General features: G+C 35.9%; 1 protein-coding gene across 1 annotated transcript in view; it reads left to right on the forward strand.

The window, feature by feature from the left end:
- Prkci (protein kinase C, iota) overlaps positions 1 to 25,365 on the forward strand; it is a gene marked incomplete at its 5' end in the record, with an annotated part of 63,271 nt that overhangs the window by 14,775 nt on the left and 23,131 nt on the right. Inside the window, 7 exon segments of the mRNA XM_005382978.2 lie at positions 9,686 to 9,807; positions 15,168 to 15,257; positions 16,436 to 16,486; positions 17,833 to 17,918; positions 19,555 to 19,695; positions 21,885 to 21,939; positions 23,130 to 23,188. Coding sequence (XP_005383035.1) covers positions 9,686 to 9,807; positions 15,168 to 15,257; positions 16,436 to 16,486; positions 17,833 to 17,918; positions 19,555 to 19,695; positions 21,885 to 21,939; positions 23,130 to 23,188 — 604 coding nt within the window.

The raw sequence follows: 25,365 nt of genomic DNA on the forward strand, positions 1-25,365 counted from the left end.
AGGTTCATCCATGTTGTAGCATCATGTTTCAGAATTGCCTGCCTTTTTGAGGTCGAATAATACTCCATTGTATATATACCATGTTTTATTTATTCATTTGCGAATAGACAGTTGGGGTGTTTCCCTCCTCTTGACTGCTGTTAATATTGCTGCTCCAGACAAGGGAGTGCAAATCTGTTTGAGATCCTGCTTTTAATGACTTCCATGTAAATTATGTTTTTAATTATTTGAGGAGCTTACATACTGTTTTCCCTAGTTGATAAACCATTTTACATTTCTGTCATCAGTATAGAAGAGTTCCTGTATTTTCACAGCAGCACAAAGAACAGAAATTTATTTCTTATGCTTCAGAGGTTGGAAGTCCAAGATCAGGGTGCCAGCAGATTTGGTGTCTGATGAGGGGCCTGATTTCTTTTTCTAGGATGGTACCTTATTGCTGTATCCTCCAGAAGAAAGGCCTGTGTTAGTCCCCTGCAACTCTTTTTAAAGCACTAATACATTCATGAGGGCCAACCTCTCTTGACTTAATCACTTCCCCAAAGGCCTGCCTTCTTAATACCATCATAGTGAGAATTAAGTTTCAATGTGAATTTTTCAGGACATACATTCAAGCCATAGGACAGGCTTAGGCAGCAAAAACAAAACAAAATAAAAACAAAAATGAACAATAGCAAACAAAAAAACCGAGCTGTCCTGAAGTCTCAACAGAAATCTCAGTTGATCTTCCAGGAAGTTATGGGGATGAGATGACAATTGACAGCTTTCCTGAGTTGCATCTCTGGCCCTTATACTTCTGTATCTAATCAGTCATGGTGTGTTGCTCCAGGAAGGGGTGGTGTTACTGTAGGTGTGGAGGCAAACCTCTGAAGGGGGCTCCTAGGTGAAGCTTGTCTGTTGGCAGCACTCTGACCATGGAGATAATAAACTCTCCATTGCTGATAGGGATTCTAGAGGTGGCAAAAGAGTAGGGGAAGGCCAGAGCACAGTGGATCTGAATTTCTGTTCATTCATACTGTGAGACTTTGGCAAGTATTCTTTTGTGCTTTGCCTTTTAGGTATGTAAAATGAGATTCAGTGTGCCTAGTTTGACAGCTATTGTAAAGGTTAAGTGAGATAAGACTTGTCTGAACACCTGGAATGTAGTAAGTACTCTGTAAGTGTTTACAGGGAAGGAACATAAGTACAGCAGTAATATTTTCTCGTCAAGCCTGTATCGGTTAAAAGAAAAGGAGGTACATCTGCTGAAAGGTAGGTATCTCATAGAAAGTATTTTTTGAATTCAGCCAAGGGATATATGAACCTCCGTTGTGTTAGTTATGTGAATATATGTAAAAGTCCGGGAGTTTTTGTTTTCTAGTTACTTATAATTTAGTTAAGGATGTTACTAGTATGTGTAACGAAAGATAGAATATCAGGTACATGTTGAACAGGTTTAGCGTTACAGACCATAGGGCTTGCGTAATTGAAAAGTTGAGTAGAAATTGATGTTGTAGTGCCCATTACAAAGTAGTGTTTCTGGTTTCCTCTGTATACTGCAGGACTGTCAGGATTATACTTGTGTAATCAAGATTTTAATGTGTGGCTTTGTAAGCAAAACCAGCTGCCTTTAGTAATTTATGTTGGGATTGTAGGATCAAAGTTGAAATAGAAGTTAGAACCAGATTATCAAGAATTTTGAATACTACCCAGAGTTAAAATTATAGATTTAGTAGTTCACTATGTAGAGATAATAGTGAAAACATTGAATGTGAACTAAATTTGAGAGTGAGAATGAATAAATGAATGTGAGAGAAGTTATGAAAAATAAAGACTGTCATCTGCCAGGCATGGTGGTGCATACCTGTAATCTCAGCTACTCATGAGGCTGATACAGCAGGATCAAGAGTTCAAAGCCAGATTGGGCAAGCTAGTGAGACCCTATCTCAAAAGGAAATACAGATAGGATTGGGAATATAGTTTAGTAGTTGAGTGCTTACCTAGCATGAGGCCCTGGATTGAATCCTTAATACCACAAAACAAAACAAAACAAAACAAAAGCATGTCTTGTGATTGAAAACAAAAGGTGGTGTAAGTGTTCACAATAGTAGGCTGAGGGCCAGGGAAGCATACTGTTCAGAAGCCAGTGCAAGAGAATTCTAAGAGGCAGGAGCAAAAAAATATGTGATTCTTAGAATGATAACCCTCACAAAAAAAATACATTTGATTGCCTGCTTGGCTGTCTGCATACTTCCATAGCTTTTAAAGACTTTCTTCAGTTCTGTGAGGAATGCTATTCATATTTTTATTGGGACTGCATTAAATCTGTGTAACAGTTTCAGAAGTATGGCCATCTTGACTATATTGGTTCTGTCAGTCCAAAATCGGGATATCTTTACATTTTCTTTTTCTTTTTTCTTTTAAAGAGAAAAGAAAACAAAATAACAACAACCAAGACAAAAACAAAACACAAAAACAATAAAATGACACAGAATTTCAAAACAAGGTGAAAGGAAGTTAACAATCATTATTATATTACATATTGTTGTCTTCACCCAAGTTGCTCAGATTACCAGATGTACCAATGCAAGATAGATCAAACTATTAAAGAGAATAAAAAATAAAAAAATTAGAGACGATACAGAGCTTTACTAATTAAGGTAGTAGGGATTCAACAGTGGTTGTTATATTGCATATTGTTGTCTTCAAATTAATTGTTCAGATTACCAGATATAATCATGCAAAATGGGTCAGAAAAAGAAAAATTTAAGCTTTAACTGTTCCTTTCAATAAACCAGTAGACATCAGCAGTACAATTATCCCACCTATCTACATTTTCTGATGTTCTCTTTAACCTCCTTTTCCAGAGTACCATAGTTTTCATTGTAGAGGTCTTTCACTTCCTTGGTTAGAAGTATTTAATTTTTCTTCATGCTCTTGTGAAAGGTGTTTCCTCATTTTCTCTCTCACTGATTTGTTATTGTACAGGAACACTATTGATTTTTGAGTGTTGACTTGGTATCCTGCAATACTATTGAATTTGGTTACTAATTCTAGGTATTTTTTGGTAGAATTTTTGGTGTCTGGTATGTAGAGCATCCTGTCATCTGCAAATAATCATAATTTAACTTCTTGCTGTCCTATCCATATCTCTTTTATTTCTGTCTCTTGTCTAATTGCTTTGCCTAATGTGTTGAGGACTGTATTGAACAGGAGTGATGATAGTGGAATCTTTGACTTGTTTTTGATTTTAGAAAGAAAGCTTTCTTTCAGTTTCTCTCCATTTAGTATGATGTTGGCCATTGATTTGTCATTGATAAGTTTTTTAAGATTGAGATAAAGACGTCCTATACCTATTTTCTTCAGGTTTTTAAAACATGAATGGATGTTGGATTTTGTCACTTGCTTTTTCCATACCCATGGAGAGGTTTATGTCATCTTTGTCCTTGTTTCTGTTTAAGTAGTGTATTGCACTTATTGATTTGTTGAACCAACCCAGCATCCTTGAAATGAATTCTACTTGGTCATAGTGTATGATCTTTTTGATGATTTGGTGGATTCTGCTTGCCCGCGTCTTATTGAGTATTTTTTGCATCTATGTTCATTAAAGAGACTGGCCTGTAGTTCTCTTTTTTGATTGAGTCTTTTTCTGGTTTTGGAATCAAGTAATGCTTGTTTCCAGGAGTGATTATCGGAGCACTGCCTCCCTTTAGATTTCATTAAAGAGTCTGAGGAGTATTGGCATCAGATCTTCTCTAAGGTTCTTATAGTATTTGACAGTGAATTCATCAGGGCCTAGGCTTTTCTACCTAGGCTGGTAGTTTTTTTGTTTTTTACTTCAGTTTTATTGACTGATATTGAATTATTCAGGGTTTTTATACCATCTTGATTCAGTTTTAGTAGTTAATGTGTATCTAGGAATCTATCCAATTCTTCTGAATTTTCCATTTTATTAGAGTACACGTTCTTATAATCTTGTGGAATAGCTATGTCTATGTTGACTATCTCTGTGATTTGTTTTCTAATCTCCTCTGTTATCCTTTCAAGTAATTTTGTTATGGCTTATGCTGTTCTTCCCCATGCTGTTCACCAGATTGGTTTCAAATGAGTTGGGAGTTTTGGAGGCATTTTGTTGCCTTGTCTTCTCAGGTTTCTATCATTTTGTACTGAGGTTTATGGTTGCTTACAGTGTAAAGATATTGTTGCTAGTGTAGAGGTCTTTTTAGTTGCTTCTCAGTGATATACTTAGGGCATTGCTAGGAGTAATCCTTTGCCACAACCCCGAGATCTGACCACCTTGGTTAATTTGGGAGGGAAGAATGCAGTGTAGTCAGCTCAACAACTAAGTTCTCTGAGAATGTATTTTAGTATTGTTAGGTCATAAAGAAATAGCGACAGTTATGTGATTCTGTTAATATCAAGTAAATCAGCTACAATAGTATTGTCTAAAACAAATTGGATATTAAAATACACAAAAGAACCAATTATGTATCAGCCTTAATCCTAGAGAAATCCACAATTATGGTGTAAACATTAAGACAACTCAACTATTGACTTACAGCTAATGCTAAATGCAACAGCTATGGTTCCACTAATAGTAGAAAAGAATTCAACAGTAATTTTACAGAGTTACTATCATAAGATTAATAAAATTTTCTGGCCATACTATTAAAGATATAGGGCTTGGGAGTGGGAGAATGCAAGAGGAGAAATTAAAAACCTTAAACTATGACATGAGGAGGAGAAAGAAGTGGTACATGCAATGCTATTGTGGAGTACAGGGATGTTTATAGAATGAGTTCTTTTTTTTTTTAGTACCAGGGATCGAACTCATGACCTCGCGCTTGCCAGGCAGGCGCTGTGCTGCTGAGCTACATCCCCGGCCCCAGGCATGTTTATAGAATTAGGAATAGGTAAGAGAAAAAACAGACAAGAAATAGAAGGTAAAAAGAGGGAGCAAAAAGAAATTATAGGGGCTGGGGATTTAGTTCAGCGGCACAGCACTTGCCTGGCAAGTGCAAGGTCATGAGTTTGGTTCCTGGTACCGGAAAAAAAAAAAAAAAAAGAGAAAAGAAATTATATATAGTATAAAAATAAGAGAAAAAACTAAAGGGAGAAAAATTAAGAGGGAAAGGAGGGGAAAAAAAACAAAGCAAAAAAAAAAAGTAAGAAAAAAAAAAGGTAAGAAGCAAGGAAAAAGAACAAAGGAAGATTTCCAAATCCCCAATAAGTGAGTAAAGAGAAAAGAAGAGGAAAAATAAAGAAACAAACTAAAAGCAGTTCACACTCTAACAAAAAACAAACAAAAACGAAAAGAAAATAAAATTCTCCGATTTGAACACAAGGTTTTTCTTCTCAGATCTATTGTTTTGGGCCAATGTCCAAGTGAAGACATGTCGTTGCTCATGCAGGGAGATAAAGAAGGCAGCCTGACCCACAGATCCATGCTGGATGCAGGCACCAGCAGGCAGCAGCACTAGGAAGAGGTCACCAGTTCTAGTACTTTCAAATCCAGAGCAATTCAGGCTGAGCCTGGCCTTTGGCTGTGGGGATGGGGCTTGTGACTTTAGCTTGAATGCTGTATGAGGCCTCTAGCCAGTCTGATCTCTGTTCCATGGCCATAACTGTCTCCTGTGGCTGTCCCTCACCCAGTCATTGCAGGAATGTAACTTTGGGAGTCCTGAGTTGAAGCCATCCTGTGGCTCTCTAGTCCTGGGTTCGAACAGTCAACTTCTCCCTGGAATGGCATCCAACCAAGCACTCTCTCCAAAGGGTATGGTGGGCACTCCGGCTACTCTGCTTTTGCATCTCACAGCACCCACTTTATGTTCCACTGCTGCATTTCTCTCTGAAGCCTTCTGTAGTCTTCCACTTTTACTTTGTCTCTGTAGATTGAATCTTACTTTCTTGGGATCTCTGAGTTGGGGGGAAGTGCACATTGTACCTTCCCTTTTCCATGTTGTCTTCTGTCTTTTCAGTTTCTCTGTAGGTTTTAATTTTCTTTTCACATCCTTCCTGGCTCCTGGGGACCGACTTTCCCCCTTTCTTTTTTCTTTGCCAAATTACTTTCCAGTATCTGGATTCTGAGCTTGTTTGGAGGTTCTAGCAGGGGAGTGCAGCTACTCATATACCTTTGACCGAGGAACGGTCCTCCTCTATCAGAGGTGGTCCTCTTCGACATAGTGCACAGCTTTGGGAGGGACGCACATGGACCGTTGAGGGAGGAAGAGGACACCTGCTTAGCCAGCCAGATCAGTCAAATCAACCGTGGCGATCAATGGGGAGACAGATGTTGCAACCAGATTGCCCTCACATCCTGGATTCTGAATCTTGGAGAGAATGAATTGTTGTTGCTTACCACTGTACCATTTTCTCATGTCTCCTTTCTTCTTTCAACAAATACTTATTGTGTATTTGTTCTGTGCTGGGCACTGCATTGGCCACTAGGAGTACAATTTTTAAAAATATTCCTGCTGTTACCTTCACCAAGCTTATATTCACAGATGGTAGAGTATAAACATTTGTTTATCTGTCTAGTGGAAGAAGAACTAAGTGAGAGAGGTAGTCAGGCACAGTTCAGACTTTATAGACCCCGGTAGAACTTTGGATTTTACTCTGCATGACAGGAGAGACATTTGAAGAGTTAAAACAGAGGAAAGACATGAGCTACATTAATTTTGTGAAACCCTTAGAACAGAGTCTAACTTAAGGATCACTAAATAAATGTTAAATTAAGAGTGATTCAATCTGTCTTGCATTTGAAAGGATTACATGGCTGCTGTGTACAGATTGGGTCATAGGGAGTCTTCTCCTGGCTCCTTGGAGAAAACGCCTGCCCTCTACATTAAAACATTATAGTTTTAAGTCTTAGAGTAAATAAAGTAATATTTTTGTTCATGAATGCCTCTGTTCACAAACAATTTAGTTCATGAACAGAATTATTCAACAGAATTTTGCTTTCGTTTGCAAACTCTGAATGATGACCATAACCATGGCTCTCTTCCCTGCACAAACACACACAAACATGAACACGGCCATTTTCCCTGCTCTGACACTTGGTGGCAGCTTCCTCTAGTTGAGATTATGGTCTCAGATGGACCTGCTCATGCTTGCTGTGAAGCCTTTTCGTTTTTTTTTTTTTAGCACATACAGTGGTGTACAGTATTATTCAGTCCAGCATGGCTCCAAAGAAAGTGCAGAGCAAGCATGGTGGTAAGAAGAAAGTGCAGAGCAATAATGAAGGTAACGAGAATGTGCAGAGCAAGAATGATACGAATGCTTTGAAGAAAATAGCCATTGAATTGAAGAAATAAATTGTAGAAAATATGAGCATGGTATTTGTGTGAATGATCTGGGTTGGAGTACAAGATGGCAAAGTCAACAGTCTCAACTATTTTGAAGAATAAAGATGCCATCAAAGGAGCTGATGTAGCAATAATGATAGTAATAAGCAGAGGACATAAATGCCGCAAGAGGTTGAAAAATTTTTGTTATTGTGGTTGAATGAGAGACAGCTGGCAGGTTATAGCATTAGTGAAGCTATGATCAGTGAAAAAGCCAGGAAATTGCAGTGATTTACTGTAAGAGAACCTTTCTACCAGTGCAACAGGCAATGAAATTAAAGCCAGTGGAGGGTGGTTTGATAAATTCCTCAAGAGAAGTGACATCCACAGTGTGATGAGACATGCTAAGGTTTCTAGTTCTAACAAGGATGCTGCAGAAGCCTACAAAAAAGAATTCACAAAATCCATGAAAGCAGAAGGATATGGTGTTCAACAAGTGTTCAACTATGCTGAAACATGGCTCTTCTGGAAGAAGATGCTGAATAGAACTTGTATCACACAGGCACTCCTGGGGCACAAGCCCATGAACGACAAATGGACCCATTTGTGTGTGAATATAAGTACCTATCTAAAGGTTAAGCCAGTACTGGTGTAGGACTCCCAGACCCCTCATGCATCAAGGAACAGAATGTGAACAAGGCCAGACTACCTGTCATGTGGAGGGCCAACGTGAAAGCTGGGTCAAAAGCAGTTACTCATAGAATGGCTGCATGAGGTGTTCACACCTACCGTTAAGAAATATCTTTCTGACAGCCAACAGCCTGAAACGTGCCTTTTTGTGATGGCCAGTGCCCCAGCACACTGTCCAGCCTTGGTGGATGAAATGGACACTGAATGTAATTTCACAAAGGTCAAGTTCCTCTTCCCCAACAGGACACCTCTTCTGCAGCCCATGGACCCGCAAGTAATATGCAACTTCAAGAAGCTGTACATAAAGGCATTCTTCCCCAGGTGTCCTAATGACACTGATGATATATCCTTGACTCTGAAAGGGTTCTGGAAGAAATGTTTTAATGTCCTGTACTGCATCAACCTCATTGATGAAGCCTGGAAAGATGTCACATACTAGACCTTAAACTCAGCCTGGAGGAAACTAGCCAGAATATTCACTGAATGTGACTTTCAAAGGTCTGATGGAACAAAGGTAGTAGAGGAGATTGTGTCCATGGGTAAGAGTATGGGTCTGGACATCCATGGCACAGACATAGAGGAGCTTCTTAAGGACCATTAGGAGGAGCTGACAGTGGAAGAACTTGCTGAACTCCAGAGTGAGCAACAGAAGGTATTGGTTGACCATTCCACTGAGGAAGAGGAAGACAGGGAGGAGGTTAGCAATGATGTGATAAAATCTATTATGGAAAAATGGAACAAGTGCCAGGATTTCTTTGAGAAGTACCACCCCAAAATAACTGATGAACAGTGTTGAATTTGATGGATGATAATAATGTGGTCTCTCATTTCCTCAGGGTTATACAGCACGAGACAAAATAAGTGACATTAGACAGATTTTTTTAAAAAATCAAAATTGACCCTGCAGCTAAGAGACAAGAGAGGAAACCTCTGAAGGAGATCTCTCCAATATCCTTATAAGGGGACTCTCCCTCCAGACAGTAACCTCCTCCTTACCCACCTTTCTGTCCTCTACATCAGAAATTGCCTCAAGAAAGGTTAATGTTCTCTCTCTTCATACTGTATTGTACTTTGTCATTTAAAAAATATGTATAGCTCAGAATGGTTTAACCTTATTTACATTGAACCTTATGGGAAAATTTTATTTAGTTTGCACCAAATTCGGTTTGTGATTAGAATCATGGAGTGCATTAAGTTTGTGAACCAAGGTACCATTGTATCTTCCTAGTAACTATGAATTGTTGCTCTCTTAATACTAATCCAAAAGAAATAATACATTTGTATTTCCTATGTGTTTTTGGGTTACCTACCTTAAAATATAAGCACTTTGAAACCAGTTTTGGAAAAGTTTAGTTCTTTTGGAAAGAGGTAAAAATGAAGGTGAGAGATCTAGAAATCATGCCAGAGTGATTAACAGATTTTTGGGTAGTTAATGTATGGAAATCAAGGCTAAGTTGAGACAGCATGACAGAAGAACCATTTCTAGGATAAAGGATTTTTGAGTGAGAGAAGATCTGAGACTGGAGGGAGAGGAGATCTAGGACTGGGGATTGAAAGAAATTTCAGTTTTTAAAATCATTAACTATTGATATTTTAATTTTATGCAAATAGTTTACTCAAAGCGATTTATGCACTCACAAAATAGCTGAAATCCATCAAATTGTCAGGCAGTCAGTAATATGTGGAGCATTATAGTTTTAATCATTTTCAAACTTAAAACTTCTTTTCTTTTTCAGAGATATCATGATCACACATTTTGAGCCTTCCATCTCCTTTGAAGGCCTTTGCAATGAAGTTCGAGACATGTGCTCTTTTGACAATGAACAGCTTTTCACTATGAAATGGATAGATGAGGAAGGTAAGTAATAAAGAGAAGGTTGGCTGTGTGAGCATCTGATTGAAAATAGTATTCTATTACTTGCTTTAAAAATGTAATAAAAGGCTGGGTGTGGTGGTGCACGCCTGTAGTTGCAGTATTTTGGAAGCATGAAGCAAAAGGATTGTCAGTTCAAGTCCTGCCAGGGCAACTTAGCAATACCCTGTCTCAAAATAAGTCTAATGCTCTAATTTGCTTATTTCTTCTTCTTTTCTTTCTTTCTTTCTTTCTTTCTTTCTTTCTTTCTTTCTTTCTTTCTTTCTTTTTTTTGGTTTTGAAATGGTCTCACTGTGCAGTTCAGGCTGATTGTGAACTCACTTTGTAGCTCAGGCTGGCCTCTAACACAATGATTCTCCTGCCTCAGCCTCCCGAGTGCTGGGATTACAGGTGTGCGCCACTGTACCCGGGTGCTTATTTCTTTTAATAGGAGAAAAAAATGGATAAATTGAAAACAGAACGAGTCTGCTGGCTAATACATATACAGGTTTTGTGACCTCAAAAGTCACTACACTGAGTAGTGTTTACTCTGAGTATATTATTTATTTACTTATTTATTTTACTTACCTACAGTACTAGGAATTGAACTCAGGGCTTTTGCACTGAGCTACATCCCTAACCCTTTTTAAGTTTTTTTAATTTAAGACAGTATCTTGCTAAGTTGCCCAGGCTGAGTTTGAACCTGCAACTCTCCTTCCTCAGCATCCCAGATAGTGGGATTACAGGCATATGCCATCATGCCGAGCTGTACTTTGATTTTTTTTAACTGAGCAGTGTAAGGTGGAGGTATTTCATATGAGTACATGTAGAGCTATTGCATTTTCTTTAAAGCCAACATAAACAACTAATAGTTTATTTCCAAATGTTTACACATATAAATAGTATTATCATAAATTTTTTTATGCAAGTATCATTTTCCACTTACACAAGTCTATCTCAAGTTAAGTATTGGCAAATAAAATTACTGACTTAAAAAGTTTGCCATTTTAACATTTTTTTAAGTGTATAGTGCAGTGGCATTAAGTATACTCATTTTGTTGTACAACCATTACCACTATCCACCTCTGGAATATTTTTATTTTTCCAATCTAAAACTTTATACCCATTAAACACTATCTCTCCGCTCCTCTCTTTCCCCAGTCCCTTACAATCACCATTTCACGTTTTGCTTCTGGAAATTGCACTACTCTAGGTAGCACATATAAATGGAATCATAAAATATTTGTCCTTTTGTGACTGGCTTATTTCACATAGCATATGTTTTCGGGAATTGTCAGTGTTGTAGCATCTGTCAAAATGTCCTGCCTTTTAAAGACTTTGTGTATATACGCACCACATTTTACTTACCTGTTCATCCATCGGTGGACACTTGGGCTGCTTCCACCTCTTGGCTGTTATGAATAATGCTGCTATGAACATGAATGTACAGTAATCCTCCCTTGTCATTGGTTTTGCTTTCCATGGCTTCAGTTACCCAAGATTCATCACATTATGAAAATACTAACGAGAGAATTTTTGAAGTAAACAATTCATAAACTTTATATTTATATTTTAATAACTTCATATTTAAACTTTATATTTGTCATGCTGTTCTAAGTATTATGATCCCTTTCGTCTAGCATAGTGTCACTGTCTGTACTACACATTGATAGTCACTTAGCAGCTGAATCAGTTATTATGGTATCTCAGTGCTTGTGTTAAGGTAACTCATATTTTACTTATGTTACTTTACTTTCAACTCCAGGCCGGCATTGTGGCCCACACCTGTAATATCAGCACCTGGGGAAGCTAAGGCAAAATAATTGAAAGTTTGAGCATAGCCTGGGCAATTTAGTGACTTAGTGTGACCCTGTCTCAAAAAGACTTTTTAAAGAGGGTAGGGACTATGGATATAGCTCAGTGGGAAGGCTCTGAGTTCTGTCCCCAGTTGCACAAATAAATAAATAATTTTTAAAGGCTCCCAAAAAACCCCATAAACTTCTTGACATAATATAGAAAGAAAAAAATCATATTCTGAAGCTGTTAAGATTCATGGTAGGAATAAATCTTATATCCATGAAATTGTGAAGAAGGAAAAAAAATTATGTTCATCTTGTTCATCTCAAACTGCAAAAGTTACAGTTTGTGTTTATTTAACTAAAATGGGAAAAGCATTAAATGTATACTTTTATGTCTAGGAAAAAGCAAAGTATATATAGGCCTTGGTACTATCTGTGGTTTCAGTCATCCATGGGGGTCTTGGAACCTGTCCCCCATGCATAGGAAAGACAGCTGTACATATACTTGTTCAAGTTCTTGCTTTCCATTCTTTAGGTGTATACCCAGAAATCCTGTTTCAGTTTTTATGGACCACTGTACCATTTGGTATAGTCATTGTACCATTTTACCGTCCCACAACCAGTGTACAAAGGTTGTAGATTCTTCATGTCGTTGCTGTCATTTCTTGTTTTCTGTTTTTTTTTTTTAATTTTTTTTTGGGGGGGCGTTTTCTCCGGTACCGGGAACCGAACTCACGACCTTGCGCTTGCCCGACAGGCGCTTTTTGCCGCTGAGCTAAATCCCCAGCCCCCTCTGTTTTGTTTTTTAATAATAGACATTTCAATGGATGTGATATGTTAACTTACGTTGGTTGATTTTTTGGTTTTGGGGTTTTTTTTTTATTTTTTATTTTTATTTTTTTTTATTTTTTGGTGTTTTGAGACAGGGTCCTGCTTTGTAGTCCAGGCTGGCCTCAAACTCAAGCCCATGTTGGCCTCAAACTCAAAGCAGCAGTCCTCCTGCCTCAGCCACTCAAGTACTGAGGTTATAGGCATACACCACCATGCCCAGCTTTAACTTGTGATTTTGGTTTGCATTTTTCTAATGAGTTTGTGCTTATTGGTCAGTTGTATATCTTCTTTGGAGAAATGTCCTTTGTTCATTTTAAAAAATCAGGTTCTTATCATCTGGTTGTCAATCTGTATATATGATAATTAATTTTATAAGATTTTGTAAATAAATGAATCTGATGCTGGAAAAATAAAAGGCGGTGGGGGAGAAGGAAATTGAAATGTGTTATGTGTGTGTACCCTACAGTGAATGTAATCAATATGTACTGCAAACATGTACTAATAAAAGTCAAAGAGAAAAAAAAAACAGGCTCCTTTTTGTTGTTAAGATGTAAGAGTTTAAAGCGCATCCTGGATATCAGTACTTTACCAGATATGTTTTGCAAGTATGTTCTTTCCCCGAGTCGGTTGTCTTTTTACACTGTGGATAGTGTGCTTCGATGCACAAACAACTTTAATTTTGATGTTAGCCAATTCATCTGCTTTTTAGTTTCTTGGCTATGCCTTTGGTGTGATATCCAAGAAATCATTGCCAAATCCAGTATCATGCAGCTTTTCCCCTATGCTTTCTTCTAAATCTTGTAGTTTTAGTTTTTACATTTAGGTCTCTAATCCACTTGAGTTAATTTTTGTTTATGGTGTAAGATAAAAGTTCAGCTTCATTCTTTTGCATATGAATATGTCTGGATATTTTATAGGGAATTTATATTTTATAGGGAATTGTTAGGTTTTTTTTAAGTAGATGAATAATAGTGTTGGGATTATATTAAGGAATTTTTATCTAGAGTTACACGGATTTGTTCAAAATCGTATAGTGGCAGAGAATAAGTGAGTTAACATACAGAGAAACCAAGATTTTGTAACATGCTTGAAAATTTCCAAAATAAAAAAGCTAAAAATAAGAGTTGATAAGCCAGAGAATGATGTGTTCTTGTTTTTTAAATAGTAACCAAGTTTATTCAAGAAAGTAAAAGTGGGGGCCCAGGATATAGCTCAGCGGCACGGCGCCTGCTTGGCAAGCACAAGGTCCGGAGTTCAATTCCTGGTACCAAAAAAAAAAAAAAAAAAATACAAATGAAAAGTACACACAGCTTTGGGGAAACACAGGATGGGCTATTGTGGAGAGTTACACAGGCTGAGAATGGTATGTTAGAAACCTAGACATAGAGTTTCTACAAATAATGCACAACTTAGTATAGAGAGGTAACTGAAATGGAGACAGCTGAAAAGATCATTGATTTCAGCAGCTGTTGTCATGACCTTTGCAGCACTAGTTTTATTGGAGTCTTTGAACTAAGACCTGATAATAGAATTTTGAGACATGCATGGAAGATAACAAATAAAAGCAGGTTGTGATCACTCTTTTGTTTCATTATAAAATATTTTAGATATGATTAAGCAAATACTAATGAAAAATATAAAGTGAAAAATCAAAACGGTGCCCTTTTTTCTTTTCTATTCCTACCAATTTCATTGTACAGTTTATTTGTCAAAAGTATGGCTGTGGAATGAGTGGAGTGGCAACCTGAGTAGGGAAAAGATTTTTGAGAGGAAAACTCAAATTTGCCCTTGCCTGAGAAGAGCTGGTGGAAGGAAGGAAACTGGAAAATGGAACTGAGGAGGACTAATGAAATAATGCCCAGAGAAAATAAAGTAGCGATTTGGGATCCAAGTTAGAGAAAAGAATAGAAACACTGATAGTTTTTAGATGGGGGAAAGGACACATCTGAATTTTTCTCTCAGATAGTAGGCTGAGTTCTGAGAATGACTGAGATTTGGCCAGGGTTGGTGGTATCTAGTGTGTCATGATGCTCACGTAACCACAGGAATGAGCAAAAGAATGCAGAGAGGGACCCAGCTCAGGCCCCAGCTATGCTCTAATGACTTGTTCGTCAGTGAATGTCATTGTCCTTGAGACACCTATCAGTTGCCAGTGATGACTCACTTCTTTGGCTGGTTGGCGAAGGACAGTATTTCTTAATTTCTCTGTGTTTACCACAACTCTGCATCTATGTTTAAAAGCAGCTCAACCAGGACTATGCTTTAGAGTACTTTAATAATATTTTTTTTCTGGGCTACGTTTGAACAGGCTCTCACATGAAGGAAAAATTTGGCAAAATGATTACTTCCATTTCTGAGCAACCATGGTATAGCAGTGGAACCACTTTCACATTCTCTTAAAGAAATATGCAACAAGACTCCTGCTCTTAGCCATACCCATTAGTCACAGAGTGATGGTAGTTTAAAATATGGCTGAATAGATTTTGTCTTGCTACATTTTGAATATGCATATTACTAATAAAATGGTTTATATGTACTAAATTTGGTATTTGTGAACCATGTGTAATATTTTGTACAAATAGAATGGAAGTTATGTTACCTACTTCAGAGAACAGAATTGTCTAAATAAGTATCTGTCCTTGCCAAATATTTCTCCAAATTTTATATTATAGAATTTGCTTACTGATAATCACAATCAGATTTAAATAATTGAACTTCACTTTTTGTATTTTTTAGGAGACCCATGTACTGTATCATCTCAATTGGAGTTAGAAGAAGCCTTTAGGCTTTATGAGCTAAATAAGGATTCTGAACTTTTAATTCATGGTAAAGAAGTAATCATTTCATATTCTTTTGGGGCTATGAATATTTTTTAAAATAATCTTTTGTCGTGGAGTATTTTAAGACATAATTCTGACATCTTATTCTTTATCTCTGTGCCTTATATCTGTCCATTACTCTGTTTATTTAGTAGTTTGTTAAATGCTAGAGAGGGTAAAACCAGTCTTAGAGTCTTAGGGTTTAAGATAAGTTTAAAGCAACTTTAAGATAGTTTGTTGAGATCCTAATAGAGCTTTAGAAGTCATCTATTTTTTTCATGATCTTTTGCTAGTATAAAATATACAACAAATGCTTAAAGAGGCTGGGCATGGTGACTCACACCTGTAATCCCAGGGGAGGCTAAGGTAGCAGAATTGCTCCAAGTTCGGGGCCAGCCTGGGCTACAAAGTGAGTTGAAGGCCAGCCTAAACTGCACAGCAAAACTCTGTCTCAAAAAGACAAAAAAAATGCTTAAAGAAGTGATTGATCAGTGATATTAAAGTCAGTCTTATGTTTTATTACTACATCTGACATCTATTTTCAGAAATCAATTTATATTTCAGCTTTTAAAAGTACGTAATATTAAAAACTGCTTCCTGTACTGTTTTTTACTAACTATAGCCTTTGTAACATTACAGACTATAAATGGTTGATTAGTTATTCATAAGTGTGTTGTTGCTTTTTAGTTTACCTCATTATAAAAATGGATGATTTAATATGTTTATAAATTTATAGCTCCCGCTATAAACTTATATATTTGGATTTTTGGTACAGTTTCTGGTGTAATTTATTCATAAATTTAATATACATCTTTTAAAAGTGCTAATGTTCTATGTTTTATAATTGTATATATTTTTGTAATTTAATTTTAATTTTTCATTATAGCAAAATTGTCAGTACAGTAAATATTTAAATAGTAGTTAATAGATTGTTTCTTTAAAGGCAGACAATTAGTGATAAGTAACAAAGGACTAGAATTAGTAAATCGAGCTTCTAATACATTGTTTATAGACATATTGTCATAAAAACTTGTTTTCTATATCCTTGGTGTAAATAGATACCATTTTTATAATGTTAAACATATGCTAATTATTTTGTTTCAATAAACAGAGATTCAGTTTTGGGGGGGTCATTTTAATTCTTTACAATTTATATGCCATAAAAATGCTGTTTTTTATTTTTAGTATTCCCTTGTGTACCAGAACGTCCTGGAATGCCTTGTCCAGGGGAAGATAGTGAGTATTCATGTACTTTAGACCTTTCAAAAGAGTTATGCACCAGGCATGGTGATGCCTGCTTACAATCCCAGCATCTCCTGGCTTCTGGGGAGGTGAGGCAAGAATAGCAAATTCAAGACCAGCTAGGGCAATTTAGTAGACTCTGTCTCAAAATAAATATGGGCAGATGATGTAGCTCAGGGCTCCTGGTGCTCCCTGGGCCCATTCCCCAGTACTGTGTTTTTAAAAAAAAGTACAATGACAAGTAACTATCAGTTATAAAACAAGTAAAAAAATATTAGTTACAAAACTTTTAATTTGTTCGCTTTCTTTTTCATTTTTTCAGTCTAATTTCTTTTTTTGTTTATTTGGTATTTTTGTTTCTTTTGAGACAGGGTCTCATTATGCAGTTCAGGCTGGCCTTGAACTCACTGTGTAACCCCCGGCTGGCCTCAAACTCCTGATGATCCTCTCTTCTCAGCCTCCTGAGTGCTGGGATTACAGGTGTGTGCCACATGTGCCACCATGCCCAGCTTGTTTCTTCTTTTTTTTTGAGCTAGGGTCTCACTATGTAGTCCAGGCTGGTATTTAACTACTATGTAGTCCAGGTTGGCCTCAAACTCACAGGGATCTTCCTGCCTAAGCCTCCTGAGTGCTGGTATTATAGGCATACACCACCACTGACGACTCCATGCTAAGCTAAGTTCAGATATATTGGTGACTGTTTAAACTGTACTTTTGCCATGTGAAATTCAAATAGTTCCAGTTTATATAACCTATCTGTTGTATATATGAAAGGAAGATTAAGTTAATTTTAATCATGTGGTTTTGATTTTGGAAATTTTCAGCTATGAAAGAGATAAAACAACATTGATGCATAACAAACATACTTGTTTCCTTCTTCTTTTTTTTTCTCGTTATAATACTTGAAAGTAAGTATTAGAATGTCCTTAATCTCTGAAAGTGAATACTTTGGTACTTAAGGTATTTAAACTTCATGATGTCTGCATTTTACTTTCAAATGATTCTGGAAAAAAAAATGTACAAAGCAAATATGACAAAACATTAATATTTGGTAAAGCTAGGTAGACAGTGCAGATATTTATTCTTTTAACTTTTTTTGTAGGCTTAAAAAAAGTTTGGGAAAAATTGTTTAAAAAGAAAAGCAATACTAGTTATATAGATATCCATACTCTCTAGTCTTTGCTTTATCTACTCCCTTGAAGAACTTGTACTGTATTGTTTTTATTTTGGGTTTTTATCAGTATTTTTTTCCTGCAATGATTATGATGAGAAGAATCAGACTTAATTATAAAATGACTTACTCACACTTGCTCTTTTTAAAAAATTTTTAATTTCTTCAGAATCTATCTACCGAAGAGGTGCACGCCGCTGGAGAAAGCTTTATTGTGCAAATGGCCATACTTTTCAAGCCAAACGTTTCAACAGGGTAAGTTTAGTTTGTTGAATGATGATAATATGAGATTTTTTTTGTTTGTTTTTTGCTTTCTGTTAGGAGAGAAAGTTAGCATTGTTATTAAGTCTTGTTATACCCTTTTAAAGAAGTAAGTAGCGAAGTGTTACATTTCTGGTTTTCCTAGAACAGCATGCTTATTTTTTAGTTTAGTTTTGTTTTGGTTTTTAGAGGCCTTGCACATGCTAGGCAAGTGCTCTACCACTTAGTTACTTGCTCAGCCCCTTCTATTCTTAAGTATACACCAGATTGGGTGATTAATTATATAGTTACCTAGCTATAAGGTAATTCAATTTTTAGTTGGGCATGTGATGGCATACACCTTTAATCCCAGCACTCGGGAGGCAGAGTCAGGAGGATCATAAGTTTGAGGCTTGCCTGGGCTACATAGTGAGTTTAAAGCCAGCTGAACTATACAGCAAGACCCTCTCTCAAAGAACAAAACAGAAGACCAAACTTTAGCTCAGGGGCACAGTGCCTGTCTGGCAAGCGCAAGGTCATGAGTTTGATTTCTGGTACCAAAAAAAAAAAAAAAAAAAAATGGAAGTTTTAAATAAAATTCAAGGCAGCCAGGAAATTCATCAAGGTTTACATTGCAAACTAATTTGATGTTGTTATTTACTTTTCCCTGTTTAGAAAATAATAATAACAAACACTTGTCTAGCATTTTATATATTAGGCAGTTTTCCAAGTGCTTACATATTTTCTTTTTTTTAATTTTTTTTTGTTTTTTTTTTCCGGTACCGGGGATCGAACTCACAACCTTGCGCTTCCTGGGCAGGCGCTGTGCCACTGAGCTAAATCCCCAGCCCCCCAAGTGCTTACATGTATTGACTTACATATATTTGACCTTTACAACACTCCTATATATTTCCATTTTATAGACGAGAAAAATGAAGGCCAGGTCAGTTAAGTAACTTGCCCAAGATACACAACTAGTGAGTAGCAGAGCTCAAGTTTGAAAGCAGCCGGTCTGTCTCCAGAAGTCCATGCTTTTAACTTCTTTTGCTAACTACGAATTTATGGACTTGACTTCCATTGTAAAACTGATGTCAGGCTTAGACAGGAGGATCGCTCTGAGTTCAAGGCCACCTTGAACTACATAGTAAGATCCTGTCTCAACAAAACAAAACAAAAACCTAATGTCATGTCCTAAACTCATTAATAGAAATATAAATAAATAAATAAAATGAAATTTTAAAAAAAGATCTTAAACTCTTAGTAGCTCCAAAATTTAAAGACTGAAAAATGAAAGTCACTTTAGGTATTGCTCTTTTAAAAAGCAGAATTTTGGTTTAACTAATCTTTTCTGTTTTCATTCCTGTGAACTTCATTATATGAAGATGGAAATTTCTTGAGCTTAGTAACAGAAAGCTGTGTCTTTAAAACAGGCTTTTTTTTTTTTTTTTTTTTTTCACTGACCTTCACAGCTTTTGAAAATTCACATATAAGGATGTTTGGGATTTGTTTTCCCTATGGGCCAACAGTTGACAGTAGGATGAAGGGAACTGAGTTGGAGAAGCAAGCCAGTTATTTTCAGTTTTTATGAGCAAACTGTTGGGAAATGATTGTGGCCTGTTTTAATAAAATATTCTTGAATTGCTTTTTTCAGCGTGCTCATTGTGCCATCTGCACAGACCGAATATGGGGACTTGGACGCCAAGGATATAAGTGTATCAACTGTAAACTCTTGGTTCATAAGAAATGCCACAAACTTGTCACAATTGAATGTGGGCGGCATTCTTTGCCGCCGGTAAGACCAAGTTATCTTTTTGTTTGTTTGTTTTTAGTATAGCATGCTTTTCTTTTAAATCTAGGGTACTAAAACAGGGTTAAAACGGGCAGATGATAAGAAACTACATCTCAAAATACAGTTAAAGAATGTGGGTAGGAATACTTCACGTGCCACTTAACGTATTGTGAACTATAGAACTTTTGAAATAACTATGATATTTGTTTGTAGGAGATAGGTAACTTCTTTGTTTGACCTGCTATAAAATGCTCTGGTGTAAATTATGAAGATACAAGGAGAATCATTTAAGGGCTCTTTTTTCCTTCTTCTTTAAGCTTAATTCAAGCATTAGTTTATCACACCTGTTATTATAGCATTTATCCTAAGCAGGTAAGAAGAGTCAGAATTGTCATGTAATTAAAGCATAATTTATGTAATTAAAGCATACTACAGAGAATGTAGATGAATAAAGAAAAAATTAGGTAAAAATCTGTATAAATTATAGCATGTAAAGGTACTGTCATTTGCCATGTAGTCTTATAGAACGTTTCTTATGCAAATTTATTTGTATGAACACTTCTAATTTTTTGTATATAAAAAAATTAAATATATATGATAATAAGTGGAACAGTAAAATGAACTGAGTGAATGTTCCAATTACCCTCTTCCAGTACTTAAAACTCATGATCAGTCTATTCTCCCACCAACTAGTCTGCCCTTCACTCAATACTATTTTGAAATATACTTTAACCTATACCTCTAAAGGATAGGGACTTTTATAAAATACAACTTTAAAAACAAATCTATTATATGAAGTATCCATGTAGGTAGTGTTCAAAATTTTGCTTGTCTGGTAAATGTTATAATTTTGGTTTAATTTTTATGATGAATCAGCATTCAAGTTGCAATTGATTGATATCTCTTAGATATTTTTAAATGTACTCTTTTAAAAGAATACATTTAGATATTTTAAGAGTACTCTTAGATATTTTTAAATATTCTTTTCTCCACCACCTTGTCCACTGCCTTATAATTTCTTGTAGAAGAATGTTTATCCCACCAGAAAGCACATATTTGTGTTTTTCTTTTATGTACTTTTTAACAAAAGTGAGGTTCAATGCATCCTGTTTTTTCAACCATTTTTCCTACAGAACAGTGTAATTGGTGTTTTATGTTTATCTGTATCTCTCATCAATTTTAATATAATAGTTACATATCTTTACCATAGTTCACTGTTTCTTGTGATTGACATTTTGTTTTCTAAATTTTCCTACAGAGAAAATCATAATAAACTTCATGGTAACTAAATCTTATTTCGTTAGGGATCCAGAGATGGAGTTACTAGGTTAAAGAATATGCATTTTAAAAAATAGCAAATGCATCTTTCTTAGACTGTTTTTGGACATTTGTGAAAGTAGATTATAATTATTACTAAAGTTGGCTCTTAGGCATTAAATTATTTAGCTACTTCATAGCTTAGTAAAAGAGAAAAAGTTGCAGTCTTAAGGAAAACCAGGAAGCTAAATATTACAAATTTATTCAGGTTATTGTTGGCGTACTTCAGTGTTCTTGTGTGATACAGTGAGCTGTGCATTCATACATGTACAAAGAAAGAGAAGCAGATAGTGATTATATTGATATGTTAGAATGGGGTTTGAATACATTTAAAAATCCACAAGCTTATAAATGAGCCTATCATTAAGACAGCCTTAATGGTAACTATATCTAATGCTTTTAAGTTTATTTCTTCTGGCTGGTATTCATTAAACTTGGATTTAAGCTTAATGAATTACTAACAATAATAGTGTGTTGTTTTGCTTTGTTTTGTTGTTTGATGAAGCCCAGGTCTTCCGCATGGTATTCTACCACTGAGCCATATCCCTAGCTCCAACAATTTTGGTTTGAATTAGCATTGTTCCTAAGATGATTTGTGGATAGTTGGTTGCATGAATTTCTAGGAAGAATTTCTTTACCTTCTTGGGGCCACTAACATCTTTGAAAATATTCAGAAAAATGGAAAGCCTGTAAAATATTGCACACAATTTTAAAGGATTTATAAACATCCTGAAGTATATCTCCACCCTTCAGCAAAGAACTCATATTCCAGAGTCTTTAAAAATGTTCCATGTCATTGAAATAGTGTTTGGGGATTTACAGTTTGTAATTTAAGTAGAATCTACTAAGTTGTTGTGTCTTTGGAAATGTTATAGGAACCCATGATGCAAATGGATCAGTCATCCATGCATTCAGACCATGCACAGACAGGTGAGAATGAGGCTGGCATAAATCATTGTTCCTTACAGAGTAGCATTTGAAGATTTCTTTTTATCTCAGTTTAAAAACATTAACATTCTCTCTATTAAAAATAGGTCAGCATATTTTATGGTAATAAGATCAGTCATAATATTTAATCAACACTTTCGGCATTTTAAAAAGATAGCTGTGTAAATTATTAAAAAATAGCTTTTTTTTAGTTCAAATAAATTGCTTTTGAGACCCCTTTTTTTTTTTTTTTTTTTTTTTTTTTGGTTTTTCTCCAGTACCGGGAACCGAACTCACGACCTTGCGCTTGCCAGGCAGGCGCTTTTGCCGCTGAGCTAAATCCCCAGCCCCGCTTTTGAGACCCCTTGAAATGCAGCAAGACTAGTTTCTTTTCCGCAGTGAAAAAATATTAAACTGATTTTGTGGGCCACATTGATTGTGTTCAAGTAATTGTCTTTATTCAAAGCTTTATTATCAGGTAGAAATTATGTAAAAGATACAGAGATGCAGCACAAGAAGTTCCTCCAAAAATGTGATGTGCATTAAAATGTTAAATCAGAACAAAACCTTGAGCATGTATCAGGGAAATTTGGAGAGCATTTAAAAAGGATAGAATAGCCTGATCTATTCTGAGCTGAATCAAGAAAGGGAAAACGGGAATTTTTCTAGAAAGATAAAATGCAGACTCTTGGTCATGGAAGAAGCTTCAAAAGTGTGAGGCTATGGAATACAGCCCCTTTTTCCCCTAATTAGCTTTAAGGAATAGAAGTCTCATGCTTATCAGTTCTTTACTTGACCTGCATGATATTTGAAATATTTGAGTATAAAAGAGTAAGAAGTGAAAACCATATGCCCTCTATCTGTATGTCTTAAGTAGGGTATATAAAATCAACTTTTTGGAAGGATGTATTTGATTAATTTTTAAAGAAGTGAAATATTTAAAAAATAGAAAAGATATTTCTTAAAAGCAGTACTTCGCTACCGGGTTGGTACCTGCTGTCTTTATCCTTACTAAAGATTAGGAGTTGACTATTAAGGTTATATATAGTGTTTTTAGTAGGACAGGTATGGTGTCCAGCTTTATATAGTGAAAACTTATGTAGAAGTAAAAGCTAAAAAATCAAAAGTTTTATGTCGGATTCATTAATGAATGCTATGTTTTTCTTCCTTGGTGTTTGGCATTGGATTTTTAGTAATTCCTTATAATCCTTCAAGTCATGAGAGTCTGGACCAAGTTGGTGAAGAAAAGGAGGTATGTGTCTTCCTTTATATTGTGTGGTTAAGTGTTTTTTGTTTGTTTGTTTGGTTGGTTTTTTGTTTTAGAGCACTGGGGATTGAACCCAGGGGCCTTGCACATGCTAACCATTTGCTCTATCACTGAGGTACACACTCATCCCCTGTCATCACCTTTTCAGTAGGATGCAACAGCTTGGCAGTATGACTTGTTTAGATTTTTAGATCATAATGGTAATACAGGAATGATTTTTAATGATATGAGTTTTATTCTGATTTAATTTAGTAATTAAATTACTAATCCTATTTAAATTAGGAAATAATCTTGTAGCAAAATTAAGATGACATAATATAAAAATTATAATGTTTTAAGAATGACATTTAGAATATTTGGTAATGTTTAAAACATAAAACATAAGGCCAGAGGTATAGCTCAGCAGCACAAGTGCCTGCCTGGCAAGCACAAGGTCCTGAATTTTATTCCTGATACCCTCCCCCACCAAAAAAAAAACAAATAAAACATTATAGACTCTCCCATGTTGTAGGCTAATTGCGTATTTAAGTATAAATGATAAAATGTGTTTAACTTTTTTCCATTAAGCATTTTATCAGTCTTTCAAGCAAAACAAATTTGTTATTAAAAATATTTACTTAGGCATGGTGATACACACCTGTAACCCTAGCTACCTATAACCCAACCTCCTGGAGGTTGTACCAGGAGGATCAAGAATTTGAGGCCTGTCTGGGAACTTAGTGAGATCGTGTCTCAAAAGTCACAAAGTAAAGGAAAAAAGTAGTGAAAGTTCATGCCTTACTTCTACTTTAGTTTGCCATCTTCGAGACCACTTTTTTTTAAAGCCATTTCCAGTTATATCAATAATACTTACACCTCTTTTTTAGTTTTTCAAGTTTATGTATTTCTGACTGTGAAAGATTAGTTTAACTCCTTTGCCCCTTTTCTTTTTCTCTTTCTCTTTCCAGCAGTGTTTGATAGGTGTAAAGATGGTGACCAGAATATATAGTGCATGCTTACTTTTTCTTAAATTTATTACAGTAAAAGAAACATTGCCAGGGGCTGGGGATTTAGCTCAGTGGCACAGCGCCTGCCTGGCAAGTGCAAAGTCGTGAGTTCAATTCCTGGTATCGGAAAAACAAAACAAAACAAAAAAAAGAAACATTGCCATTAATCCTTATCAAAATACTCCCACTCACTTTGAACACACTTAATCCCATCATTCATGTCACTTTCTGAAACAGTTTCAAAAGTCCTCTTTTGTGAATGTCTTATGAGGTATGATAAGAAACACAGTGACTACTACTGCTGAGTACCATCCGGTGGAAAAACATACTTGTAAAAACATTATGGTATGTTCATATTTATCTTATTCACCAGATCTGGCATTGTGTGGCTTCTGGCTCTTACATGAAGTAAAAATGACCAGAAACAGTAAAAGTTTGAATTGATTCAGGACGTTGAGCCAGCCATCACAGTGTGACTGTTTACTTTTCTCATTAGTGAGACAAAATACCCAACATCCAAAGTTAAAGAGAGGAAAGGTTTATTTAGTTCACAATTTGTAAAGGTTTCAGTCCATCATTGCCTGACTGCAAAGCAGGGTGGCACATGGCAAAGAGGCAGCAGTACATGGCGGTAGAAGACAGCAAAAGCAACAAGAGAAGGAAAGAAGACTCTTTTCTGCCCCATATGTTGTGTGCAGGCTACTTGCCCTAGGGAGAGTATAGCCCTCACACCCTTAATCCTAGCCAGAACAATGCCAAACCAATCAGTGAACTGATTTACTAATCATACACTTCAATCCTAGCATCACACACTCTAGATTCAGCCACCTCTGAAAAAGCCCTGTGGTTGCATGTGGCTTTGCAGGGACATCTAGACACAAAACATAACACAGTACAGTTAAAGGCACTCATTAAAGAGGACTTCCAGAACTGCTTCAGAGAGTGGCAGGAATAATGCAGTAAGTGTTTAAAGCAAGGAGTAGTATTTTGAGGGGGCAAATGATAATGTGCTTTTCAGTATAAATTTTCAAAAAAAAAAATTAAGCACTTGCCATTTTTTTTTTTATCACACCTCATATTTTGCTTTTGATTACTATTTGAAAAACCCAATTTTTATTATGGAAAATTTTAAACATAGCAAAAGTAGTCAGACTAGTATAACATAGCTCTTTATTC

Source organism: Chinchilla lanigera, unplaced genomic scaffold, assembly GCF_000276665.1.
Source record: "Chinchilla lanigera isolate Chin_1 unplaced genomic scaffold, ChiLan1.0 scaffold00019, whole genome shotgun sequence".
Classification (NCBI taxonomy): Eukaryota; Metazoa; Chordata; class Mammalia; order Rodentia; family Chinchillidae; genus Chinchilla; species Chinchilla lanigera.